Genomic DNA, 27,504 nt, shown 5'->3' on the forward strand with positions numbered 1-27,504 from the left:
TCAACTTTCTAAAGAGCATGAATTGTTTTTTCCCATACGAAAATGTGTTTTAATAAATAAAAGAAACTCCCTTCAAACACATTTCACTTCTGCAAATAAAAATAAACGCACAAATTCTTCAACATCGCAAGGAAAAAATTGTTTATTTCTAAATCAAATTTACACAGGATTCGGATTTATTCATTAAGCAAACACGCCGGTGAGAATAAATTGAGTGCCTACTGTCGGGTTAGAGAAAACTCTTGTTGTGGCTTTCTCGCTTATTATGTCAATTTGATTTTAAAAATCTGTTTTTAATAAAAGACAGTTTCAAGAAACCTGTAACTTTCGAAAACTTCTAAAAGACAAGGGATGCTGCGGCTTAGCGCCTCCCGTCTCACTCGACCCTCCCAAACGAGGAAGCCATCTTAAGCATCGCCTCATAGAGGAAACTACATCTCCCAGAATCCTTGCGGCTTGCGTCGTGCTGGCACTTTTACTGGCAGGGTCTTAGAGCTGAGCCTGTAGCCGGGCGCCATCTTTGACTCTGGCAGTCTTGGATTTCTGCTGGTGTTGCTGCTGAGAAGACGGCGGGCGGCAGCGGCTAAGAAAGAAGAAAGACGTGGCAGCAAGCGGGAGTCGGGGATAGTGTCGACGGTTCGGTAAAGTTTCTGTTCTCTGGTAACTAAACCCGTTTTTTTTGCTTCCCGGGTGGCTTGGGGCCGGGGAGGTGGGGGAGAGGGCGAGGGGAGTGGCCGCGGCCTCCCCTCGCCCCTGGGTCGCGGCCTAGCCCGGAAAGTCAGAGCGGGTCCTTAGGTCTTGCGGTAACGACCCCCTCCTCCACCTTCCAGCGGCCGCCGTCGCCGGGGCGGGCTGGGAGCCCCAGGTTCCCGCTTCCAGTTCCCGTCCTCCCTGCCCCCACCCCGCCCCCGCTTCACTGCCCCCACCCCCACGGCGCCTGCTCCTTTCCCAACCTTCTTCCCCTCCCCCACATCCGGTGTTGGAGAAACTGGGATCCCGGAGCAGCCCCTGGAAACCGACCTGTTACCCTACCTCCAGAGGAGAACTGACTCTAAATTGGTTTCTTTGGGGGCAAGAGTTTCCCTAGTTTAGCGGACCCCTGCTGCGTAAATCGGATTGAGTGCTAGGAGCTGATTTTACCTACTCTCATTCCTCTCTAGGGCCCCACTACTTGGGAGATTTTCTCAAACTCCACACACAGAAAGCCACCGACCTTATTCCGGTATCCTACACCCCTTTCGTTCCTTAATTACACTTCCCACCCCCAGCCCTCAGCATCGGAATCAAGAACAACAGGGACACTTCCGTTCTTCTTGTGGGATTGATGAAACCGTAATGAAGAACACCCCCTAAACTCCCATAATCGGTGCGGATTCTTATGGGGAAGGCTCATACTCTTGACATCTTCCAGCCCTTGGTTCTGGACCTTGAGAAGGAGGCTGAACTAGTGATAGCGATGTTTTTTAGGGTAAATGTGTGTAGGTACTGGGGGAAGGGGAGGGATCAACCAAGAAGGCATGAGAATGGTTTAAAGCTAGTATTTCATTTTTTGCTGCTTATATAGAGTCCAACCTAGGAGTTACTCATTTATAGGCTGTACAGCTTCTCCAGTCTAAACATGTCTAAAAACCAAGCATGGATTAACTCTTGATACGAAAAGTAAATTGAAAAATCGCTTGTGAGTAAAATTTTAAAGTTTTACTCTCAAAGCTTTTTTTTTTTTTTTCCTGCCTATATTTTTAAAAGAACTGTGTTACTGTTACTGTTTTAGAGTTGAAAGGGCTCAAGTAGCATTTTGCTGTTAATGACCAGTATGTGGAGTCTGATTTAACTTTCCAGAGTTGACGTTTGGAGTTATATTGCCAAATTGCAGTCCTAAATGGTGAATGTTGAATGATGCACTATGTTTTTGTTTAAATGAAATTTATGGAAAATAATTAACTTCATTCAGAATTAGGGGAAATTGATGTTGCTATCATGAGGCAGCATTAAAAAATACATATTTTAAAAGCTGAAGACATTTCAAGCAGGTTTAGTTTCTGATGAAAGAGAAAGAACATGGACCTGAGATTTAAAAAACCTGGTTTCTAGCTGCTACTCATCAACTTTATTACACTGGGAAAGTGGGCCTCAGTTCTTTTTCTATAAACATGAATAAATTGGACTATTTGAATTCAGAAGTCAGAAAGTTGGAAGGGATCTTAAAGCCCTCTATGAAAAAGTTTGGAAATGTTCTCCATTGCTGTCATTTTTCCTCCAAAAATAACCTGGCTTGGAAGTCATTGGTCCAAAGGGAATTTGACTCCCCATAGAAATTGGAGAAAAGGTGATGCAAGTAGAGAGGAACAGCTGTGTATATGTTTGAGGAGTAAACTCACTAACAGATTCTGGTACGAATTTTGGAGACTTAAAAAGGATGAGTGTATGTACCCTAAGTGTACCAGTTTCCTCACTTTCTCCTGGTAGAAGATGTAGCACTTACAGTGGTGCTGGGATTCTGGGGTGTGTTCCTATTCCTTCTAATACAGATGAAGAAGATGTGGTAGAGGGAAAGATGGTAGCAGGAATGGATAAAGAGGCGGAATTGCCCACTAAAAAGAAAAGAAAGAAGGGTTTGCGAATTAAGGGGAAAAGGCGACGAAAGAAACTGATCCTTGCAAAAAAGTTTAGTAAGGATTTGGTATCTGGGAGGTCAGTTGCAGATGCCCCTACTTTGTTAGATTCTAGTGCCCCTGAGCAGGATGAAGAAAGTCTTTTTGAAAGCAATATAGAAAAACAGATCTATTTACCTAGTACCAGAGCCAAGACCTCCATTGTGTGGCACTTCTTTCATGTGGACCCGCAGTATACCTGGAGGGCTATTTGTAACCTCTGTGAAAAAAGTGTTAGTAGGGGTAAACCAGGTAGCCATCTCGGCACATCTACTCTTCAACGACATCTGCAGGCAAGGCATTCACCTCATTGGACAAGGGCCAACAAATTTGGAGTTACAAGTGGGGAGGAGGATTTTACTTTGGATGCACCTTTATCTCCCTCTTCTGCTGGAAGTAGTGGAAGCTTTGAATATATCCCTGCTGATCCATTAGATAATGGAATGGGTAAGAAACGTGATAAATCAGTATCTGATGCCCTAAGGGCACAAAGAGGGAGATTTCTCATTAAAAGTAACATTGTCAAGCATGCCTTAATTCCGGGAACAAGAGCCAAGACATCTGCAGTTTGGAATTTTTTCTATACTGATCCTCAGCACATCTCAAGAGCTGTGTGTAATATATGTAAACGAAGTGTGAGCCGGGGTAGGCCGGGTTCTCACCTAGGAACTTCAACACTTCAACGACACCTGCAGGCCACTCATCCCATCCATTGGGCAGTTGCCAACAAAGACAGTGGTGCAGTTGGAAATGGATTAGATGAAGCTGAAACTGAGAGAAATGATCTCTTGAGTGACACTTTGCGTGGAGAGAAGTCTGCAGGGGGACAAGATGTAGCAGCTGAGCACCTTAGTGACTCTGATTCAGATGAACCTCCTGTATTAGAGGTTGAAAATAGAAGATCTGAGAGTCCTACTCCTGTTGCAGAGCAAGACACTCAAATGCATGCACAAGAGCAAGAAACAGCATACTGTGAAAATTCAACCTCAAGTCAAATAAGTCAGGCAATTATTCAAATGATTGTCGAAGATATGCATCCTTACAACTATTTCTCAACCCCAGCCTTTCAGAGGTTCCTGCAGATTGTGGCCCCTGACTATAGGTTACCCTCTGAAACTTACTTTTTCACTAAGGCTGTACCTCAATTATATGATTCAGTCAGAGAAAAAATTTTCTTAACTTTGGAGAATGTTCAGACCCAAAAGATCCACTTGACTGTGGACATATGGACCCATGACCCATCCACTGACTATTTCATTGTGACCGTACACTGGGTCTCTTTGGAAACTACAACTTCTTTCAATAATGGCAGGATCCCCAACTTTAGAAGGTGGGCAGTTCTTTGTGTAACAGGTTTAGCCAAAAACTGTTTGATAACCAACATTTTACAAGAATTAAATGACCAGGTTGGTCTGTGGCTTTCTCCTAATTTCCTCATCCCTAGCTTCATTGTTTCTGACAGTTCTTCTAATGTAGTACACGCAGTCAAAGATGGCGGTTTTACCCACGTGCCATGCTTCCTGCGTTGTTTAAATATAGTCATTCAGGACTTTTTCTGTGAGCACAAAAGCATTGAGAACATGTTAGTGGCTGCCAGGAAAACCTGTCATCATTTTAGTCACTCAGTCAAGGCCCGTCAGATACTGCAAGAGTTCCAAAATGATCACCAACTTCCATGGAAAAATTTGAAACAAGATGAAGCTGGCCATTGGATTTCTACCTTTTATATGTTAAAATGGCTCTTGGAGCATTGCTACTCAGTTCACCATAGTCTTGGTAGAGCCAGTGGAGTTGTGCTCACCTCCCTTCAGTGGACTCTAATGACATATGTTTGTGATATTCTCAAACCATTTGAGGAGGCCACCCAGAAAGTGAGTGTGAAGACCATAGGATTGAATCATGTGCTACCCCTAATCCATCATCTACTCCTTTCCCTGCAGAAACTCAGAGAAGATTTTCAAGTTAGAGGTATTACTCAGGCCCTCAATCTGGTAGACAGTTTATCTCTGAAACTTGAAACTGACACCCTACTAAGTGCCATGCTCAAATCCAAGCCCTGTATCTTGGCTACTTTGTTAGATCCTTGCTTTAAAAACAGTTTGGGAGACTTTTTTCCTCAAGGTGCTGATTTGGAAACTTATAAGCAGATCCTTGCAGAAGAAGTTTGTAACTATATGGAATCTTCGCCAGAGGTCTGCCATATTGCAACTTCAGAAGCTTCTGGTCCCTCAGCTATAGTAGAAGCTGATTCATTTACCTCATCTATAAGGGAAGGCACCTCCATTTCAGGATCTGTTGATAGTTCAGCTGCAGATAATGTTGCTGTTGGAGGCAAAAGCTTAATGTTTCCTTCTGCTATGGCAATAGTGGATGAATACTTCAAAGAGAAGTATTCAGAGATCTCAGGGGGTGATGACCCTTTGTTTTATTGGCAGAAGAAGGTGAACGTATGGCCAGCTTTGACCCAAGTTGCCATTCAGTATCTGAGCTGCCCCATGTGTAGTTGGCAGTCTGAATGTGTCTTTACTGCAAATAGCCACTTTCATCCAAAGCAGATCATGAGCCTGGACTTTGATAATATAGAACAGCTGATGTTTCTGAAAATGAACTTGAAAAACGTTAACTATGATTATTCTGCATTGGTTCTAAGCTGGGATCCTGAGAATGAAGTTATTCAAAGCAATGAAAAAGAAATATTATCTTAATTTCTTTTTCCTTTCTCCATTTAAAATGGGCAACTTATTGCTATGTTAGTGTATCCTAATTGCTATAATTGTTATGTGTAGTTATACTAATTATTCTTTATGCACTATCTGGGGAAACCTGAGAACACAGAAAGGGCTGAAAATTCCTCAGAGGTGGTACAGTATCGACAAAGTGAAGACTAACTTTAAAGATTTCATAGTAGTAATTCAGTATAGCTATCACCTGAAATTTTGTTTGTACCAATTGAAAGGGGAAAAGAGATTTTTTTTAATTAGAAAAATATAGTGCAGCATTGAAAGGCCTTAGGCTATTTCTGGCTGGTAGATAGAACTAGTAATTGGTTTTAAGTTAAAATTTCTCTCAACTTGGGAAGGTTGATTGCTCTGAAACCAATAAAATAGAGAAAAGGCAGGACTGTATAGTCCATGGGTTCGCAAAGTCGTATAGAGTGGAGCGACTTTCAGTTTCATACTAAACTGATATCTCCCCTCCCCCCACCACCACTATTTTTCTATTTCTTAAAAACCCTGATTGATACTTACAGCTTGGCAAAAACAAAAGTTCACAAAATTGTTTTATACTTGGGAATTTCTAATTGCCTCCTCATACTGGTCAATTTTATAATTTCAACTTAATAAGTGTGATAGAGTTGCCCGTTATATTTAAGACTGGATCTATATAAAATGGAAACATTAGAAAACAATTAGGAAAAAATACTTTTAGTGTTTGAATTGCCCTATTTAACTTTTATTGTAAAAACAATAAAAGATTATATAGGTACTTTTATGTAATTTATGGGTAAATGACAAAAAATTTACAGAATTGGAGAAGATTGAATGGGAATTGAAATGAAAGCCCCATGAGCGTACTATGACAAAACCAGTATCTGTTTCCCAAAGAATGTTTCTCTGAATTTAAGTGATCATAAATGTCTTTTTAAAAATTACACTGAATGATCCATAATACTGTATTCTTAACTGTGAGATTATTTTGGCCTTAATTCTTACTTTAAAATAAGCAGTGACTATTTTCATGTGTTAGGAATCATTGCCTCACTGGTTAAATGAAAGAATTGATCTCAGTTGATCTTGTCCCTTTCCACTCTTGAGAGTATGTTTTTGTGATCGAGTGGGAGGCCAGAAATAATGACTTTTAGTAAAAGTTTCAGACCGAATAACTAATGTAAGATCCCAATTTTTCCTTTTTTTCATTTTAGATTTGGGGATATTCCCTGCCCAAAAATTTCCTGGAAAATTGACTAGTATTAAGTGTGAGTAAAAGGTGTCCACTTTTTTTAAAGTTTTGATTTTAGTTTTGTCTTGGATAGTATTTGGCAAGATTTAGCCTAGAAATTATGTAGTATTTATTACATGAGAGTCAAAATTGCTTTGTTACTGGGCTGGTTTCAAAATTTAGAACTCATTTCTATGTATCAAAATCGCTCTTCATTTTTGTTTTTTTGAAATTCTTAAATGGTAAATGTACCATTGTGAAATGAAATTTCAACTCCAAAAGTTTACCCTTTTACTAACTGGAGTAAATGGATAACTACAAGGTGTTTAGTTGTCGCCATCACTAGTAAAGAATTTGGAACTAGATTGCACAAGCCTTTGCAGGGCCACCGTTGAATGTCACACCAGTGACACGGGTGCTCTAAAAGGAGAAAAAAGTCTTCCCTTAGATAGAAGCTCTCTGTGTTTGACGGCGCCAGTTCAGGATGGCTGTAATGCTGCTCTGCCTTCGACAGCTTGCTGCACCGCTCTGTAGTTACTCTGTCACTATACATCTCTATCTTTTTTGGTTAAACACTCCCTGAAGATGATAAAAGATGATGTGACAATATACATACATCCATATTATACACATCGATATATGTGTGAGGATTTCCCTTCATTTTTATTTTGTGGGCTGGGCAAAATTTAGTGTAGCATTAAAGTACTTCATGATACTTTGGTATAAGAGGAAATTCACTATTTTTATAATGACCCAAATTTAAAGGCTTTTGTAGTGTATTTTAAAAGGGAAAACTTACCCAGATGTTTTATTTCTACACATTTGTGTACGTGTGTGTGTGTGTTTATAAACCAGTTAGTATATATGTATATGTATATTATACATAAAACACTATATTTTTACATACAAGTATGTTTTTATTATACAGATAATAAAGATGGGGGAAGGTTTCTGTTTTTTTCTTAATAGGTGAAGAAATCTTGAAGACCAGAAATTGGATCTTATTGAATTTTGGTGTTTTTTGTTTTTTGTTTTTTTTTTCTTTCTTTTTTCTTTTTAAATTAATTGTTCGGCTATGGAAGATTGATCTTTTTTTCTTTTTGATAATCCTTTGAATCTCAAGTTCATCTTTATATGAACTCTTTTTTGTTGTTGTTGTTGTTTTTTGTGTTTTTTTTGAGGAGATAACTAACCCTAGCTGTCTCCAGTTTGACAAAGGTTATTTGAATGGACTTAAACTCTCAGTAGTTGAGAGAGATTTTAAAAACACATCCTGTGTTTGAATTGTGGCTGAGAGGTTTCCTTGGCAATGTGAGGAGGAAAATTCTTTCTGCCTCATTATTATTAACTCATGGATTGAGTGTTGGTTCGACCTACAGGCGTAATAAATTGGAACTCAGTGAAGACACAGACATTCCTGTTGAGATCAACCAGCTAATGTAAGTGTGGAAATGTGTTTGGTTTTTTTATCATTAAAGGGGTGAACATTTTTGTGATTTAGGGCATAATTTTCCTGATCCAGTAAGAAATCAAAAAGATAATTAATTGTCAACACATTATTTTTTTCTTGTAATTGTTCACAAGTTTTGGGGTTTTTTTGATAGAAATATCACTACCCCTTCTTTTTTTTTTATAATACATACTCATAATAAAAGTAAAAACAATATAGACAAGGCGGATTCTTCCTGTAATTCTGCCTCCTCGGAGAAAACCACCATTAACAGTTTATTGTGGCATAGTTTCATGTCCATACTCATAGCTTTGCCTCACCTCTTTTTAATGACTATGTTTGTTGCTTTATAAGAATAGATACGCAAGAATTTAATATGTCCTTCATTGATGGACATTTGGGTTTTTGCCATTGAAAACAAAAATAACCCCTTATCTAAAAACAACTATATATATATATATATATAAACACACATATATGTGAACTGTTTCTTTGAACCAGTTCTTAAATGTGAATTTGTAGAATTGTTACAATTCTCTAAGGAGGTTATACCAATTTACTGTATCAGTGAAGTCTTTTTGATTTTCAAAAGTTCTTAACACATCCCTTTTAGTGAAGGTATTAATCCTTGGCCATGTTGCTGATCTTTTGCTGTATGAATGGTTTTCATTTTATGTAGTCATATCTATGATTTTTGTCTTGGTTTGTAACTTTGGTATTATGTTTAGGACAGGTTTTTTTCATCCTGAGCTTATTAAAAAATAATACCATGCATTTCTTTCCAGTACTTAAGTGTTTACATATTTTATATTAAAATGTAATCTAAGGATTGTAGTTACATGACATTGCCTCTCTTCCTCCCCCTAAGCATTGTCAAAAATGGTTGCTTTTTAGCTCTGCATAGTTATGAATTTAGAATCTTTCTTATATAGTGCTTTTAGTGAGTTAAAGCATCTTTGTCATCCTTGTCTTTGTTCTCCTGGAACCTTTTTGTATGATACAGAATTTATTTTTTTCAAATGGATCGCTAATTTTTTTTTGTTGTTAATTTCAAATGCCACTTTTTCCAGAAATTGCTTGAATTCTGTTTATCTTGTACTCTTTCATTTGCCAATATTACACACCTGTGGTAATTACAGGAAGCCCAGAGCCCTCTCATTCTTCTTAAGATTTTCTTAGTTACTCTTAAGTAATTTTGCAGTCTGTCAGGTTCCAATAATAAAGTATCATTGAGATTTTGAATTGAATTGCATTCAATCTACTTACATTATTTAGGGGGAAAGTAAACTTCGTTAAGCCTCTACTCCGTTATCTCTCCATTATCCAGGTCTTCTGTGCCTTAGTAGTTTAATAGTTTTGGTTTTGTTTCTAATTTGATGGGGTCTTTTATATTTCTTTATTTTCTTCCTATATATTTTAGTTTTATTGTGACTAGGACTCTTGTTATCATCTGAATGTTGTTGGAACATAAGAAATTTACTGATTTTAAAAAATATATTATTATTTTAAATTTCTTTAATTGTTAGATTTTATAGTTTGCAAGCATAAAATCTACAGATACTAAATTTTTTGCTTCATCCTTTCTAATCTTTATACTTTTTTCCCTTATTGCATGCCTTGAGCTCTGAAACAGGGTTGGGTGATAGTACAGCCTTTTTTTCCCTTGAGTGACTGACTTGTAGTGTTTTACCATGTCACATATGATGATAGTTTCTCATCAATTAGTACACTTACGCTAAGAAGGTTCCTTGTAATTTACAGAGTTTTTATTGGGAATAGATGTTGTTTGTAGCTTTTTTTAAAAAGGCATTTTAACTTTTAGAAAACTACAGTTTTAAATATTTTTTTTCACCATTTTTCTGTTTTTGAAATCTTAAGATACCAGAGTTTCCTTTTTTAACCCCTGTTTATTCTAGTAATGAATTTCCCGATATTAAGCCATTCTTAGTTCTGGAATAAACCTTCTTTGATCATGTTTTGTTACTCTTTTGATATACTATATGGTTCACTTTATTTAGGATTTATCAGCTGTATCATAAATCAGACACCCCCAAGTAGTTGCTTTAAAACTTTAAAAAAAAAAAAATGAGATAATGCCTTTTCATTGTTTTGTTCTTTTTCTACTATTTATTTTTTCTAATTTTTTTCTGAAGTTAGACTGCTTCCTTTAGTAATTTTTGAAAAAAATATGTGGAGTACATGTATAATATATACTTTATGAGACTTTCTAAAACCTTCTTCCCAGTCCTGAGCTTTTCTTGAAATGTAATTTGAAAAGCTCAATCTAGGGTCATAATATCACCTTTTAAATTCTGGATATTTTGTCTTTTGAAATTTTTAGAGATTGAAATGATGTGTCAGATGTCAAGTCTGATTTTCTTTCTTTTGTTTTCAGTCTGGTTTTTCCTGGAAGTCTGTATAATTCTGCTTTACCATTGGAATTCAAAAATTTCACCATTGTATATATGGTATATGGTGAAGTAGTGATGTCTTTAAAGAAAATTTCTGCCTGGCATTTGATGAATCCTTTAATTAAAAGACTTAAGTTCATCCAGTTTAGGGAAATTTCTTTGTATTGTTATTTTATTATCATTTCTACCAGTTCCATTCCATCCTTGTATTTTTTTATCATTTCTACCAGTTCCATTCCATCCTTGTATAATTTTCATTGTGTAGAAATTGAATCTTCTGGAATTATTTCTGTGTTATCTTTCCTCTCACATTGACATCTTTTTGCATTCTGGGGAATGTCCCAATAGTGATATCCTATGATTCAGTTTTGTCTTTTTCATCAGTGTTTATTCAGATTTTTCTTTATCTTGGGTACTATTTCTTTTTTATTAAAAAAGGAATGTGCACCATGGTTTTGGACTTTTGTCTTATGTAGTAATAGGTCAGTCAATTTTTACCTCTATATTTTTGGGGGCCATTTTCTTGCATAGCAGTTATATCCTTCCCCCCCAACCCCCAGTGAAAGTTAAAGAAGTTCAGTATGTAAAAGGGGTATATGAAAGAACTGTTCTATTTAAACATTAGTAATGTGGTGCATATCTATTCAGGATTCAATCTCTCCATGCCTTGCCTTGCCTACCTCAGGGTGTTTTACAGAATCGATTTTGAAAAAACGAGGGGAAAAGTACAACTCATGCTATTCTGCTATTTCATAAATCTCATTTTGTTTGTTTAATATGTAGCAGTCTTACTGAAACCAACAACAGTTTCATTTATGTTCTTTGGCATGTTGATTTTAGGAATGAAAGGGACACCAAAGCCTTTTCCCCTTTATAAAAAGACCTTTCTATTGTAAAATGTTTCCATTCTTTTCTGACTAACACTTTTTCTTACTGTGTGTGTCATTGTAGTTAATTGAATATTCCTAGAGACTTGATCCCGTTGGAGGCAGTCTTTTAGTTTTTATTTTATGTTGTAGTAGAGTTGGTTTACAGTGCTGTGTTGGTCTCAGGCATACAGCAGAGTGATTCAGTTGTGCATACAAACATATCCAGACTTCCCTGGTGGCTCAGATGGTAAGGCGTGTGTCTACAATGCAGGAGACCTGGGTCCCATCCCTGGGTTGGGAAGATTCCCTGGAGAAGGAAATGGCAACCCACTCCAGTGCTCTTGCCTAGAAAATCCCATGGACGGAGGAGCCTGGTGTCCATGGGGTCGCAAAGAGTCAGACACGGCTGAGTGACTTCACTTTATACACATATCCATTCTTTTTCAGATCCTTTTACCATACAGGTTATTACAGAGTATTATAATATACTGTGTTATACAGTAGGTCTTTGTTGATTATTTATTTTATATGTAGTAGTATGTATATGTTAATCTCAAAGTCCTAATTCTTCCTGCCTCTAAATTTTCTTTCTTTTTTTCTTTGGCCATTCTGCTTATGGAATCTCAGGTCCCCAACCAGGGATCAAACTCAGGCCATGAACGTGCCAAATCCTAATCGCTGGACCACCAGGGAATTCCCTCTCTCCCTCTGATTTTTAAAAAGTTACTTTTTGGTGTATCCTAGATGGTGCAATGCATTCTCTTGGTGGTCAGAGGAATGTTGGTAGTGGACTGGTGAGGTGGTATTAAAGACCCAATCCTTGTTCTGTTCTGTAGTATATCAACAATGGTCAGGTCAGTTAGGGTAGACTTAAGTTTTCTGTTATATCTGTGTTTCATCATATTAGAAAATGTAGTGTTATTCTCAACATAAAATAACAAATAGCCACCTGTAATCCTACTGCCATGACTGTAACTACTGCTAACAGTTGATCTTTGTTTTTCTAGGTTTAGGTTTCTTCCTGCTACCACGTCCTCACCAGCACTTGGTGGTGCCAGTTTTTGGATTTTTGTCAGCCGTTCTAAAGGGGGTTTGCAACTCCCAGTGATACTGAGTGTCTTTTCATATGCTTGTTTGTCATCTGTGTATTTTCTTTGGTGAGGTGTCTGTTTAGATCTTTTGCCCATTTTTAAATTAGTTTTTCTTTAACTTAATTAATTTATTTTTTTGGCTGTGCCCCATGGCATGTGGGATCTTAGTTTCCCACCAGGGATCAAACCTGTGCTTTCTGCATTGGAAGCATGGAGTCTTAACCACTGAACCACCGGGGAAGTCCCTGGTTTGTTTTTCTTATTGTTGCATTTTAAGGGTTCTTTGTATATTTTGGATACCGGTCCTTTATCAGTTATGTGTTTTGCAGAAATTTTCTCCCAGTCTGTAACTTGGCTTTTCGTTCTCTTAATAGTGCTTTTGAGAAGTGGAAGTTTTTAATTTTAATTAACTCCAACTTATCAATGGTTCCTTTAATGGACTGTACATTTGGTGTTATGTCTAAAAAGCTATCACCACATCCAGAATCACCTGGATTTTCTCTTGTTTTATTCTCTAGGAGTTTTATAATTTCACATTAGTGATCCATTTTAATTTTTGTGAAAGGTATAAGGTCTCTGTCTAGATATATTTTTTTGCCTGCAGGTATCCTCCTCTTCCAGCATTGTATATTGAAAAGACTGTCCTTTCTCCTTTGAAATTGCCTTGCTTTTTTGGCAAAGATCAGTTGACTCTATTTGTAATGTATATTAGTTTCCTAGGGCTTCCATAACAAAGTACCTCGAACTTGGGTGTCTTAAAGCAACAGAAGTTTGTTATTAACAGTTTTGGAGGTTAGAAGTCTGAAAAGGTGTTAACAGGGTCATGCTCTCTTTGAAACCTGTAGGGAAATGATCCTTCCTTGCTTCTTGTAGCTTCTGGTGTTTGCTGGCAATCCCTGTCATTCCTTGGCTTATAGAAGCATCAGTTTTTGAACACTTAGGTTTCTAGGTGTTTTTTCCCTGTTAGAAGATGGTGCTGAACTTTCTTATGCACTATTCTTTTGTATATTTGTTGAATATTAGTTCAGTTCAGTCGTGTCCGACTCTTTGCAAGCCCACGGATTGCAGCACACCAGGCCTCCCTGTCCATCACCAACTCCCGGAGCTTCCTCAAACTCGTGTCCATTGAGTCAGTGATGCCATCCAACCATCTCATCCTCTGTTGTCCCCTTCTCCTCCCACCTCCAATCTTTCCCAGCATCAGAGTCTTTTCAAATGAGTCCATTCTTCGCATCAGGTGCCAACTTATTGAAGTTTCAGCTTTAGCATCAGTCCTTCCAATGAACATTTAGGACTGATTTCCTTTAGGATGGACTGACTGGATCTCCTTGCAGTCCAAGGGACTCTCAAGAGTCTTCTCCAACACCACAGTTCAAAAGCATCAATTCTTTGGCTCTCAGCTTTCTTTATAGTCCAACTCTCAAATCCATACATGACTACTGGAAAAACCATAGCTTGGACTAGACGGACCTTTGTTGGCAAAGTAATGTCTCTGCTTTTTAATATGCTGTCTAGGTTGATCATAACTTTTCTTCCAAGGAGCAAGTGTCTTTTAATTTTATGGCTGCAGTCACCATCTGCAGTGATTTTGGAGCCAAAAAAATAAAGTCTGTCACTGTTTCCACTGTTGAATATTAATCTCAGGATAAATTCTGGAAATGGAATTGAAAGTCATAGGATATTTAAATTTTGAAGGTTTCATGTGTGTTTAGTAACGTAACTCTTCTAAACTAGGTTGCTGAGTTAAAGGTTGGTTTTACCATGGCCTGCTATTCTTGGATTAGGAATTGTTAGCGGAAAATATGAATGAATTTGATTCATCTAATTTAAAGTTGTAGATCAATGTTTCTCTTTTTAGGATCTTTTTGTTTTGTTTTGGCCAAAACCTTTTGGTGTGCAGAACTTGCCCAACCAGGGACCAACTCCATACCCCGGGTGGTGGAATTGCAAGTCTTAACCACTGGACCACAAGGGAAGTCCCTAGATCCATGTTTCTGAAACTTTATCCTCTGATGTAGGAGTTTGTAGAAACCCCTTCCAAATTCTGACATGTGCTCTTGTCATGTATTTTTACTTCTGTAGAAGCTTGCTTTCTTGAACCCTTTAGTGTGAGAACTAGGGTATGGCAAGGACTACAGGGGAGAGGAAATATTGATCATTCTGCATAAGCACTATTTTAGGGATAAGCCCTGAGAACTTCTTTTGCTCCTTGTGCCGTAATTGGTGTACAGCTCTTCGTCATCTTCATTGTATTAGCTCGCTCTACAGATTTTTCAGGGGTAGTGGTTCACCAGCTATTCCAGTGAGAGTTTTTTCCACATACTTAGAATTATATACTTTTAAAATAACAAAAATGCTTGTGAAAATATTGGAACGTTTGTTAGATGAAAAGAGTCTAGTTTGTCAGAAATACAGATTTAGCAGATTATCTTGTGTAAGTTAATAATCTAAACTGCAGATCATTTGTTGAGTATATAATGCTTACATAATTTATGCTGAAGCACCGTAGAGAATGCAAAGAAAGACGCATGGCTGTTTAACAAAAATTTTGCATTGTAGATGAGAATGTACAACACTCACAGATTAAAATATGAATCACAATTTTCATAAGGCTCTGCTCATTGGCCAAGGTGATTTGGAGAAGAATGTTGAAAGAATTTACCTGAAATATTTTCAATTCATTGTCTTCTCATTTTAGGATTAACATTTAAAAGACGATTTCTGTGATTGACTTGTCTTTTGGAAGATTAAACCCATATCAAGAGGACTTGGAGCTGGTCCTCACCTAGAGGAAGCAGTGGCTTATTTTCAAAAAGCCACTTCTCATCTAAGGATCTACTCAGCATGCCTAATCAAGGAGAAGACTGCTATTTTTTTTTCTATTCTACTTGTACTAAAGTAAGAATTGGCATCTCTAAATCAGTTCTTTCTATGATTTCCCTAATAAAATTGAATAAAATTTTCCCAGTATACCAAGTTGTCTTTTATGTTTTGCTCAACTGTTTATTTGCTGTCGATTTTTTAGTAAAGGATAGCATTCCTAAGGGAATTCATTACTCATCGTTTTTTTCCTGTTCATTTTGTTCTCCATACTCTCCAGAAGTAAAAAGATCCATAGCATTTAGTCATCGTTCAGTGTTCTTATAGCTATAATTAATCTGTTCAGGGTGCTTTTCAGGAATTAGGAATACTTGACTGTGGCTTGCTAACTTTGATCTTTGTGTAGTAAATTTGTTTTGTAGTAAATGAATGGGTGGATTGTATTGTATTTATAGAATTGTCATGGATTGAATTTGACTTCTGTCTCCAGATATCCTGCTGAATCCTAAAGCCACTTTTCTAAATATGCTTTTGCAGGTTTATTAGAGCTTTTTTCTTTGTTGGAGCTTCCTGTATTTCATCCTGGTTCTTCTGCAGCTCCATTTAGAATTTACCCATTATTTTCTGTTATTCCTTTATGACTAATTCTATACATGTGTTCCCCCCCCCCCAAGTATTTTTCTTAAATCATTTTGGTGCTATATTTAAAATTGTTAGTTTTGAGCAAAGCTTTGATTTTAGGTAACAAGTTGCACAACAGTAGCCTTTGGTTTCAAATAGTAGCATTGTATGAAATTTATAGTGAAACATGGAATTATACTTAAATTCTAATCTATTTACTTTCTAATTTTCCATTTAAAGCTACTTATACAAGTCAGGATATATGAAATCGTTTTGAAGATTAACTGTAAAACATTTTTTAAGGGTACCTAATATTCCCACTTGTATTTTTGACCCCATCTCTCAGCTTTTGTCATTCATGTTGTCAGATCAGATAAAAGATACTGTCAAGAAATAGGTTTTAGGAAATTAAAAATTTCTTGACCTCAGATTGTTCTTATCATCCTATTTCAATTGTTTTCTACCTTGCCTGTCTCTCCTTACTCTTCTGTGTTTGTCTAGATACCAAGAAACTTAGAGGGAGCATTTTGCTTGGGGTCTGGTTCGATACCACAGTTCTCTTCTGCATTATTCGTTTTGTTTACAGGGTGACAGCTGCCCATTCCGCCACTGTGAGGCTGCCCTGGGGAATGAGACTGTTTGCACACTATGGCAAGAAGGGCGCTGTTTCCGACAAGTGTGCAGGTTTCGGCACATGGAGATCGACGTAAGTCTTCGGTTTGGGTTTTGTGTCCTGATGGGACAGTAAAAAGTATGGCAGTAAAAAACATTTTATATAACGTGTGTTAAATTCTTCTTTAATGACCTGGTGAAATTTCTGTCATTAGTAAAATGCTCACTTATTATCGAGATGCTTTATGGTATGAATTAGTGTCATATTTCATAAAGGCCATTTGGTAATCTGTCTAAAGTGTAAAAATTATAATGTATATTTAGGGAGTATTTATATTTCTGTGTTTATTTTAAAACAGTCTGAACTTAGGGAAAAGTTGCAAGTATAGTATGATACTTTCCTCTAAACCATTTAGGGTTAAATACTTTCATGACTATTTCCTACAAACACAAAAGATATTCTCTCACATAACTGTGATAAACCATCAAAATTAGAATATTAACATTTATATTATATATTACTCTGATTGAATTCCCAGCTCCCATTCAGGTTTTGCCCTTGAACTGGTGGTGTTCTTTATTGCAATAGGAGTGAGCCCAGAATCGTGTGCTGCGTCTAGTTGTCATAGTGATTTGGCCTTCTGTCTAGAACAGTTGATCAGTTTTTTCTTGCCTTTCATTGACCTTACATTTTTGGTCACTATAGGACAGTTATTTTGTAGAATGTTCCTCACTTTGGGTTTATCTAATACTTCCTCATTGCTAGGTGAAGTCGCTCAGTCACGTCCGACTCTTTGCGACCCCGTGGACTTGTAGCCTACCAGGCTCCTCCGTCCACGGGACCTTCCAGGCAAGAGTACTGGAGTGGGTTGCCATTTCCCTCTCCAATCCTCATTGCTAAATTCAGATCTTATATTTTTGGCAGGAATATCACAGAGGTGATATTCCTCTCATTGCTTACCATTGAGTGGTGTACAGTTTTAATTATCCCATTACTGATGTTAACTTGCGTCACTTCATTAAGGTGGTAGCCACCAGATTGCTTCACTATACATTTTTTGTTTGTAATTAAGTAAGTATATTTTGGAAAGGTACTTTGAGACCTTGTAATTATCCCATTTCATATCAAATTTTTTTTTTAAAATCTCACCCCCCCATATCAAATTTTGAATGAAGTTTTTTTTCCCCAGCTTTTTATGTGTAACCTCAGTGATTTCCTGTTTTATTCAGTGTGTTATATGCCATTACTATCATTTTTTCCTCCTCGGGTTGATGTTTGGCCAATAAGAGCCCTTAAAGCTGATTTCTGTATCTTTTTGATGTTTCCATCCTTCTTTGAACACTTCTTCACTTTCCGGCCTAACAAGATTATCCAGGTTCTCTACTTGCTTCCCCACCCTGCTCGTTCTCTGACTACACTCGACCCCCACTCAGGAAGATCCTGCCTTCCTCACCCTGCCTAGTCTTTGATGCCCCTTCTAGGCTGACCTCCTCACCCTATAATGAGATGGCTTCTGCATGGAAGCCTTCGCACCCTTCTCAGGCTCCAGCATTGTGCTGGCCCTCCTCCGACACATGCTTTGCTAGCCCTGGCAGCTTGTGCCAGGCCCACTTGGTCCCGTGGCTGCCTTCCTCATCTCAGTCAGCCTCCACCACGCTGCTCTGGGCCTCTTGCCCTTCCTCTCCCCGTATGCACGCCTCCCTCTCTCAGCCTCACATTATGACTTTGTGAATTATTTGAGAAGGGGTGGGGAAAGAAGAAAGAGCCTAAATATGCAGTTTGTAGGTCTCCGGTTATGTAACCACTCCATTCTGGTTTCAGCTGAGTACCTGGTGGCTCAGTGGTAAAGAAGCGCCTGCCTGTGCAAAAGACATGGGTTCGATCCCTGAGTCAGGAAGATCCCCTGGAGAAGGAAATGGCAACCCACTCTAGTATTCTTGCCTGGGAAATCCCACGGACAAAGGAGTCTGGTGGACTGCAGTCCATGGGGTTGCAAAGAGTTGGTCATGACTTAACAAATAGACAACAACGTTCTATGCTGTCTTCCAAATAGCGGATTCACTAAGTATGTTCAGAAAAAGAAATGCTCTTGCAACTTTTGAAAAATCCTGCTGTAACATTGCAAGCAGAATAAACTGGCACAACTCTTAGGAAAGCTGTGCCAGTCTCTAAGAACATATATTAGATTGGTGCGAACATAATAGCTGCTTCAGACTGTGAATTTTAAATCATTATAACTAGCCTGAAACATCTTTATTAATCAAAATAGGATTAATTACAATCAACACATTTTGCCAATGAGAAATAAATTGTTTTGGGATTTGATGAATTCTTGGAGAACATTTTCTGCATCCTGCTGGTTTTGGAAGCGTTCTCCATGCAAAAAGTTGTCAAGATGCTTGAAGAAGTGGTGGTTGGCGAGCGGTCAGGTGGATGCGGTGGATGAGGCAAAGCTTCATAGCCCAATTTGTTCAGCTTTTGAAGTGCTGCTGGTGCAACGGTGGTGCTGTTGTGGAGAAGAATTGAGCCCTTTTGCTGGCTGCAGATGTTGGAGTTTTTTGTGCGTCTCGTTGATTTGCTGAGCATACTTCTCAGATGTAATGGTCTTACCAGGATTCAGAAAACTGTAGTGGGTCAGACTGGCAGCAGATCACCAGTGTCCATGACCTTTTTTTTGGTGCAAGTTTAGCTTTGGGAAGTGCTTTGGAGCTTCTCCTCTGTCCAGCCGCTGAGCTGGTCAGCCTCAGTTGTATAAAATCCACCTTTTGTTGCTTGTCCCAATATGATCAAGAAATGGTTTGTTGTTGCATAGTATGAGAGAAAACAACACTTCAGAACAGTGATATTTTTGATTTTCGGTCAGATCATGAGGCTCCCACTCTTCAAGATTTTTCAGCTTTCCAATTTGCTTCAAATGCCGAACGACCACAGAATGATCACTTTTGAGTTCTTTGGAGGATCAGCTTTAATGATTACTCTCAGAGGGTCATTGTCAACTTCTGAGCCAGCTACTCTGATCCTCATCTTCAAGGCTTTTGTCTCCTTTGCAAAATGTCTTGAACCATTTCATACACCATTGCACTGTATGTTTGTTATCAGTTCCTGGGCCAAATGCATTGTTGATGTGAGTTGTCTCCACTGCTTTATGACCCATTTTGAACTTGAATAAGAAAATCACCTGAATTTGATTTTTGTCTAACATCATTTCCCTAGTCTAAAATCAATGTAAAATAAACAGCATATAATAAGTCATTAGCAGAAAGACATAAAGTGAGAAATGCACATTAAAATTATGTATAACATAATCACATTTGTTTAAGAATATATTCCAGTATGAAACAGCAACTTTCAACAATGCAAAAACCGCCGTTTTACATCAACCTAATACATTTGGAATTCTTTAGAAAACTCACGGGACTTAGCATATGGCTTACGCATGCATTCATGCATGCATGTGTGTGTGCTCGGTCGTGTCTGACCTCTTGAGACCCCATGAACTGTAGTCTGCCAGGGTCCTCTGTCTGTGGGATTTTCCAAGCAAGAATACCGGAGTGGGTTGCCGTTTCCTCCTCCAGGGATCTTCCTGACCCAGGGATTGAATATATATCCCCCATGTTTCCTGCATTTCATGTGAATTCTGATTTATTACAGTGATAGAGTAAGGATACACTGATTATAAAAGAAAAAGATAGTCATAGTCTGGAGTTATTCATACATGCGTATCTTTTATGATCTCTGCATGAGGGGTCACAAAGAACACACACTTCCCCCAGCAGTGAAAATGCAGCAGTACATGTGTGTGTTTCTGCTCTGGGAAGCCCATTATATGGGGCTTCCCTGGGGCTCAGTGGGTGAAGAATCTGCCAGCAATGCGGGAGACTTAGGTTCAGTCCCTGGGTCCTTAAGCAACAGAATGATTCCATATTTGTTAATTAAATACTTATGGTAGTTTTATAGTACATAATCTACTGCAGATGATGAGCATTCGCTGTGTATCTTTGGACCAGCTCTATGTCTTTGAACCATGTGTTACATATGTGGCTTTTTTTTAAAGCTAAAGAAATAATCATGTAGGAGAATGTTACTATGAGGATGTGTTGCTGAATGAAAATGTACAGAATTATATGGAAAACCTTTCTTTTAAGTGTGAATCAATACATTTTACAGTTTTGGTTTTTTTTTTAAGAATTCTATAACAAAATAAGTGACTCACTGTGTAATGGCATAATAGGTATTAATTTTATTTTCCAAGTCATCTTTATTGTTTGTGTATTACTTTTTATTTTGAAATAAAATTCAGTAATGGTATTAAACACGTTAAATGAATGTCCTGTGACTTCAGTTTAAAGATAATGCTATCATAGTAATCATCCAGTAATTTGAAGGTTGCTTTTAGGAAAGAAGCAAAGACAGATCCAGCAGCAGGGAAGATTGGCATTAGGTGCTACCTCAAGAAGTAATTGGATACTTGTTATTTTAAAGAGCAATGGTAGCTTTTTAAAAAAAAAGCATTTATTTATGTGTTTATGTGTTTATGTACTTATTTGTTTGGTTGCACTTCCCTGGTGATAACAGTGGCAGCACTTGGTAGCTTCATGGGTTTCCCTGGTAACTCAGCTGGTTACAGATTCAGTCTTGAATCTGCCTACAGTGCGGGAGACCTGGGTTTGATCCCTGGGTTGGGAAGAGCCCCTAGAGAAGGGACTGGCTAGTCACTCCAGTATTGTGGCCTGGAGAATTCCATGGACTGTGTATAGTCCATGGAGTCCCAAAGAGTTGGACAGGACTGAGCAACTTTCACTTCACTTTTCATTTGGTTGCTTGGGGTCTTTGTTGCTCCTCATGGGCATTCTTTAACTGCAGTGAGCGGGGCTACTCTTCATCGCAGTACACGGGCCTCTCAATGCGGTAGCTTCTCTTGTTGCCGAGCACAGGCTTCAGCACTTGTAGCGCATGGACTCAGTAGTCATGCTACATGGGCTTAGTTTGCTCCACAGCACGTGGAATCTTCCCAGACCAGGGATCAGACTCATGTCCCCTGAATTAGGCGGATTCTTACCCACTGTACCACCAGGGAAGTGCAGTTGTAGCTATTATACCTAACTTTTAAGGGTAACAGGATACTAATAAATACTATCCAGTTATTTCAAAGACAGAGTTATCTGCTATACTTTTTTAAAACATGGCAGTAAGTGTAGGACATAACTCTTTTCCACTGTTGTTGCTCAATCGTGTGTGATTCTGCAACCCCATGGACTGTGGCTTGTCCAGCTTCTCTGTTCTTCACTATCTCCCAGAGTTTGCTCAAACTCATGTCCATTGAGTCAGTGATGTCGTCCAACCATCTCATCCTCTGTCATCCCCTTCTCTTCCTGCCCTCAATCTTTCCCAGCATCAGGATCTTTTCCAGTGAGTTGGCTCTTGGCTCTTTGCATCAGGTGACCAAAGCATTGGAGCTTCAGCATCGTCCCTCCAGTGAATATTTAGAGTTGATTTCCTTTAGGATTTGACTGGCTGACCTCCCTGCTGTCCAAGGGACTCTAAAGAGTCTTCTCCAAAGAATCCATTCTTCACTGTTCAGCCTTCATTGTGATTCAACTATCACATCCATACATACAACTGGAAAAACAATAGCTTTGACTATATGGACCTTTGTTGGCAAAGTGATGTCTCTGCTTGTTAATACACTGTCTAGGTTTGTCATAGCTTTTCTTCCAAGGAGCAAACATCTTTTAGTTTCATGGCTGCAGTCACTGTCTGCAGTGATTTTAGAACTCAAGAAAGTAAAGTCTATCACTGTTTCCATTGTTTGCCCATCTATTTGCCTTGAAGTGATGGGACTGGATGCCATGATCTTATTAGTTTTTTTGAATGTTGAATTTTAAGCCATCCGCTTTCACTTTTTACTCTCCTCTTTCACTTTGATCAAGAGACTCTTTACTTCCTCTTCACTTTCTGATTGCATATCTGAGGTTGTTGATTTTTCTCGCAGCGATCTTGATTCCAGCTTGTGCTTCATCCAACCTGGCATTTCACAAAGCTTACGCTGCTTATTATGAGAGATCTAACATAATGCAGGTTATTAATCAGACATTAATTACTTTTCAGAAGTGCTTATCAGGACTTTTTTTTTTATTGAGTTATATAGAAATGTGCACAAGTCATTATCTTACATGTTGAATTTTCATTAAGTGAGTATACCTAATAGACCAGCACCCAGATCATGAAATAGAACATTTCCAACCCTGTCTTCCCCCTCTATCTCCTCATTGTCATTTACCACAATCCCAAAACTAGTCACCATCTTGACCATTCTACCATAGTAAAGTTTTGCCTGTTTGGTTTTCCCATAAATAGAATCATACAGTATGTGCTGTTTTATTTAGCTTCTTTGATTTTGCACCCATGATATTGTTTATTCCCTCTCATTACTGGATAGCATTGTATTTTATGAATATACTGCAAAGTATTCCAGAATGTATATACTGGAATATATCCATTCTAGTGTTGCTATACATTTGCTTTGTTTTCCATTTTGGAGCTCTTTTTAATAGTGTTGCTTTGAAATTCTTTATATACATGTAATGTAATGTCTATGTTAGAACTAATATGTGTTTCTCTTGGACATATATCCTGTGATCCAGCAAATCATTCTATTTTTGTTTTTCTTGTTCCCTTTTATAAAAGCAAGGTAGCTTGGGAGGGAAACCTTTCTAGTGTGTTACATGAGCCTTTGAGAAGTCACAAATGGGAAGAATTTTTTTATCCAAGTCTTGAACTCTCAGTTTCAGATAACAACTGCAGTTTATTGACTCTTCTATCACTAAGTGCTTCTTGTACATCATTTCCTTTATTTCTCATAAGAAACTGATTAGATAGCTACTGTACTCCCATTTTATAACTGAGGAAAGTGAGACTAAGAGGTATTATTTATCTGACATTACATGGTCAGTAAGTAATACAATAGAGACTCAAACACTATTATCTTGGACTCCATAATCTTACCTACTCTAGTACCCTACTATTCTAAATTAAGTGTGGACATTTAGGATGAGGGGAAGGAGGAAAGAACAGCAAAGTTCTTCCCGGCTCTTTGATTTCTCCATCATGCTGGGATATGTCACTTTTAGCAACCCCTTTTCCTCATACTCAAAATCATTTCACATGCCTCAGATTTTTTACCCTTGTGTGAACTTTGTCCAGAAAACATGACCAAATTAATACAGGTCACACTGATGTCTTTTTCCTCTTACAGAAAAAACGCAGTGAGATTCCTTGTTATTGGGAAAATCAGCCAATGGGATGTCAGAAACTAAACTGTGCTTTCCATCACAACAGAGGACGTTATGTTGATGGCCTTTTCCTACCTCCAAGCAAAAGTGAGTTTCGTTTTTTAATTTTAAAAGGCTAGTTGCTATATAATGAACGCCTACATGCATATATAGAGTAGTGTAAACATTGCCGTCTCTGTAGTCTTGTGAGAGAGCAGTTTTATTTTCACTTCAGATGAGGAAACTGAACTTTATTAAGGTTAAATGACTTGTGCACAGTCATAAGCCAATAAAGTAGCAGTCATGATTAAAACTTTGTTGACAAAAACTGTGCTGCTTCACAAATGTTTCTTGGCATGGCAGTTTAGGTTACTTTAGCTTACCTCATTTCCCATTGTCTTTTCATGCTTACAGAGATTTTCAAAAGAAACTTGATTCTCCAGGCCAGGGGTTGGCAATCCTGGTCTTTCACCTGTATTACAAAGTAAAATTTTATTGAAATGAAGCCCTGCCCGTTTGTTTACGTATTTTCTGTGGTCAAATTTTGTGCTACTGCTGCAGAGTTGAGTAGTTGAAACACAGATCTACAAGGCTTAAAATATTTACTGTATACTTCTTTATATTAAAAAATTTGCTTATCCTGCTCTCAGGTATAATCTAAAATAAAACTTACACTCTGTCAAAAGCTAGTATTTATTTCCTTTTAAAGTAATTTCCTAGTGGAGTGATCAGCCATTTAAAAGCCACATCTGCTGTGTGATTAAAATCTGATGGCTGTATATTTTTATCTTCTTTAAGAGGAAAAAAGTCTCACTCCTTTCTGATATGATTCAAAAGTATTACCCACTGTCTCTTTAAAAAGCTGCTTCTTGATCCTACAGCCTAGAATTTCAGTATTAAAATTTAATGTCTAGAATGTGTAAATAATTACTATGCATCTAGCTTTTATTCTCTTGAGTGCCCACTTTGTGTTTACATGAAGTGAATAATTTTTAGCTAGAAGCCACATTTTCCTTCCTGGTAGTTTAGAACCTAATTGGGAAGATTAAAAATTTAATTAAAAATTTAATTAAAAGACATACATTAAAAAAAGACAGTGCTCAAATCACCAAGCTTATTATAGATAGTTGGAGATTTTTTTGATGAATTGGGACTATTTTTTTTTTTATTTACAACTAATTTTTTATGTCTAGCTGTGTTGCCCACTGTGCCTGAGTCACCAGAAGAGGAAGTGAAAGCTAGCCAGCTCACAGTTCAGCAGAGCAAATTATCTGTTCAGTCTAATCCCTCTCCTCAGCTGCGAAGTGTTATGAAAGTAGAAAGTTCAGAAAACGTCCCCAGCCCTACACACCCACCAGTGGTGATCAATGCTGCAGACGATGACGAAGACGATGACGGTGAGCTTTAGCTCTTTCTTTAGGACAAGTAAAGGACCAGGGTAACTTAGTGAGTTAGCATCAGACTTGAAACTCTACATCTGTTTTTTAATTGGAAATTTGCCTTAAATGTTGACAATATAGATCAGTTTTCTGAGGAAGGTGATGAAACCAAAACACCTACCCTGCAACCAACTCTCGAAGTTCATAATGGATTACGAATGACTTCTACCCGGAAACCTGGGGTCAATTTAAAACAAGGTAAGAAGGGGCTATTTTGAAGCTAGTTTCTGCTCATAAATCTTACAGCACTATTGAATATGTCCAGACTATTTTAAATACCTTTGAAATTTAGTTCATGATTACCAGCACCTCCCTCTTGCTTGTGTCCATTACACTCATTCACACACACACACTTACATATCCTTTCTCTTCTTCATTGAGAAAACATTTGAATGCTGGATGTGTGTGTACAGATAAAATGCAAGGGTGAAATGGTGCTAGTTCTTCATGTGGTTGCTATTTGTGTTCCTAGGTGAAAGTTTGAATTTTGGAATAAAAACTCTTGAAGAAATTAAATCAAAGAAAATGAAGGAAAAATCAAAGAAGCAAGGTGGTGAGTTTTCAGGAGTTTTGACATGGAGGATTGAATGTTGCTAGAGAAGACTAAAAAGACACTTGGCACCAACCAAAATGAGCAAATAGATTTTGATGTTTGTGGCTTGTTTGAATTAAAACATAGTCTTGTTTAAATCATAGTTGCCTTTTTAAACCATTGCAGCTGTGTTTCAGTCCCTAACTATTCAGAGCTAGGCAGGTACAATAAAAAACCTGAAAGAACTTGTTTATTTTGAGAAATATAACTCTAAAGAGTAGCATATAAACTCTTCTTTTTTTTTTTTTTTTTGGCCACATTGCATGGCTTGCAGGATCTTGGTTCCCTGACTAGGGATTGAACCCATGTGCCCTGCAGTGACAGCTCAGAGTCCTAACCACTGAACCTCCAGGGAATTCCCTAAACTATTATTAAAAGAGGAAAAACTTTATTTTGTAGTAGGTGAATTCTTCCTCAGGAACTGCTAGAATTTTCTTCTAACGCTTGCCTTAGTTTGGTTGATCTGTATTTCATATTAGGTTAGTGCAAAAGTAATTGCGATTTTACATTATTGAACTTTGCTGTTTGATATTGGGATACATTCTCAAATGTGTGTTATACATCATTTTAATGTTCATTTCTCACTTTGTTTTTTGCTAGTGACTTATTACTTGCTATGTATTTGATATTTATTTTAGACTAGGGAAATGGTGTTAGACAAAAAGCAGATTCAAGTAATTTTCTTAATTCAAGTTCAAAATGAGTCATAAAGCAGCAGAGTCAACTCTCAATATCAGCAACATGTTTGGCCCTGGAACTGCTAACAAGCATACAGTGCAGTGGTGGTTCAAGAAGTTTTGCAAAGGAGACTTGAAAAGGAAGATCATAGTGGACAACTAATCAGAAGTTGACAGTGGGGATCGGGATGGGGAATACATGTAAATCCATGGCTGATTCATGTCAATGCATGACAAAAACCACTACAATATTGTAAAGTAATTAGCCTCCAACTAATAAAAATAAATAAAAAAAAAAGAAGTTGACAACGACCAACTGAGAGCAGTCATTGAAGCTGATCCTCTTACAGCTCCATGAGAAGTTGCCAAGGAACTCAGTGATGATCATTCTGTGGTCATTTGGCATTTGAAGCAAATGAGAAAGGTGAAGAAAGTTGATAAGTGGGAACCTCATGAGCTGACCAAAAACCAAAAAAATCGTCATTTTGAAGTGTGATCTCTTATTCTACACAATGACAACGAACCATTCCTTGATCATATGTAACATATATGTACACATTCCTCGATCACATGTAACAAAAATTGGATTGTACATGACAACTGGCAGCAGTTTAGTGGTTGGACTGAGAAGAAGCTCCAAAGGACTTCCAAAGCCACACGTGCACCAAAAAATGGTCACGGTCACTCTTTTGTGGTCTGTTGCCGGTTTGATACACTCCAGCTTTCTGAATCCCACTGAATCCATTACATCTGATAAGTATGCTCAGCAAATCAGTGAGGTGCACCGAAAACCCCAATGCCTGCAACTGACATTGGTCAACAGAAAGGGCCCAGTTCTTCTCCACAGCAGTGCTTCAAAAGCTGAACAAAATTGGGCTGTGAAGTTTTGCCTCATCTTCCATACTCACTTGACCTCTTGCCAACCGATAACCACTTCTAAGTACCTTGACAGCTTTTTGCAAGGAAAATGGTTTTACAACCAGCAGGATGCAGAAAATGCTTTTCAAGAGTTCATCGAATGCATGTGTTTTTACACTACAGGAATAAACTTATTTCTCAT

The 27,504-nt window shown here is 37.9% G+C and overlaps 1 protein-coding gene across 25 annotated transcripts in view; it reads left to right on the plus strand.

The window, feature by feature from the left end:
• The first annotated feature begins 484 nt into the window (after positions 1–484).
• The window catches only part of ZC3H11A (zinc finger CCCH-type containing 11A), a 45,823-nt gene continuing 18,803 nt past the window's right edge, over positions 485–27,504 (plus strand). Inside the window, exons 1-10 of one of the 25 annotated variants that reach the window (XM_043924670.1) lie at positions 491–660; positions 1,161–1,366; positions 6,574–6,627; positions 7,560–8,029; positions 15,110–15,309; positions 16,439–16,558; positions 23,721–23,844; positions 24,930–25,133; positions 25,257–25,373; positions 25,648–25,728. In XM_043924670.1, coding sequence (XP_043780605.1) covers positions 15,256–15,309; positions 16,439–16,558; positions 23,721–23,844; positions 24,930–25,133; positions 25,257–25,373; positions 25,648–25,728 — 700 coding nt within the window. In that variant the 5' untranslated portion in view covers positions 491–660; positions 1,161–1,366; positions 6,574–6,627; positions 7,560–8,029; positions 15,110–15,255. Of the gene's footprint in view, positions 8,030–12,327; positions 12,430–15,109; positions 15,310–16,438; positions 16,559–23,720; positions 23,845–24,929; positions 25,134–25,256; positions 25,374–25,647; positions 25,729–27,504 lie in introns of those variants that run through there. The other 24 variants (XM_043924674.1, XM_043924677.1, XM_043924675.1 and 21 more) reach the window with 24 other exon arrangements.

Source organism: Cervus elaphus, chromosome 14 (genome assembly GCF_910594005.1).
Source record: "Cervus elaphus chromosome 14, mCerEla1.1, whole genome shotgun sequence".
Taxonomy (NCBI): Eukaryota; Metazoa; Chordata; class Mammalia; order Artiodactyla; family Cervidae; genus Cervus; species Cervus elaphus.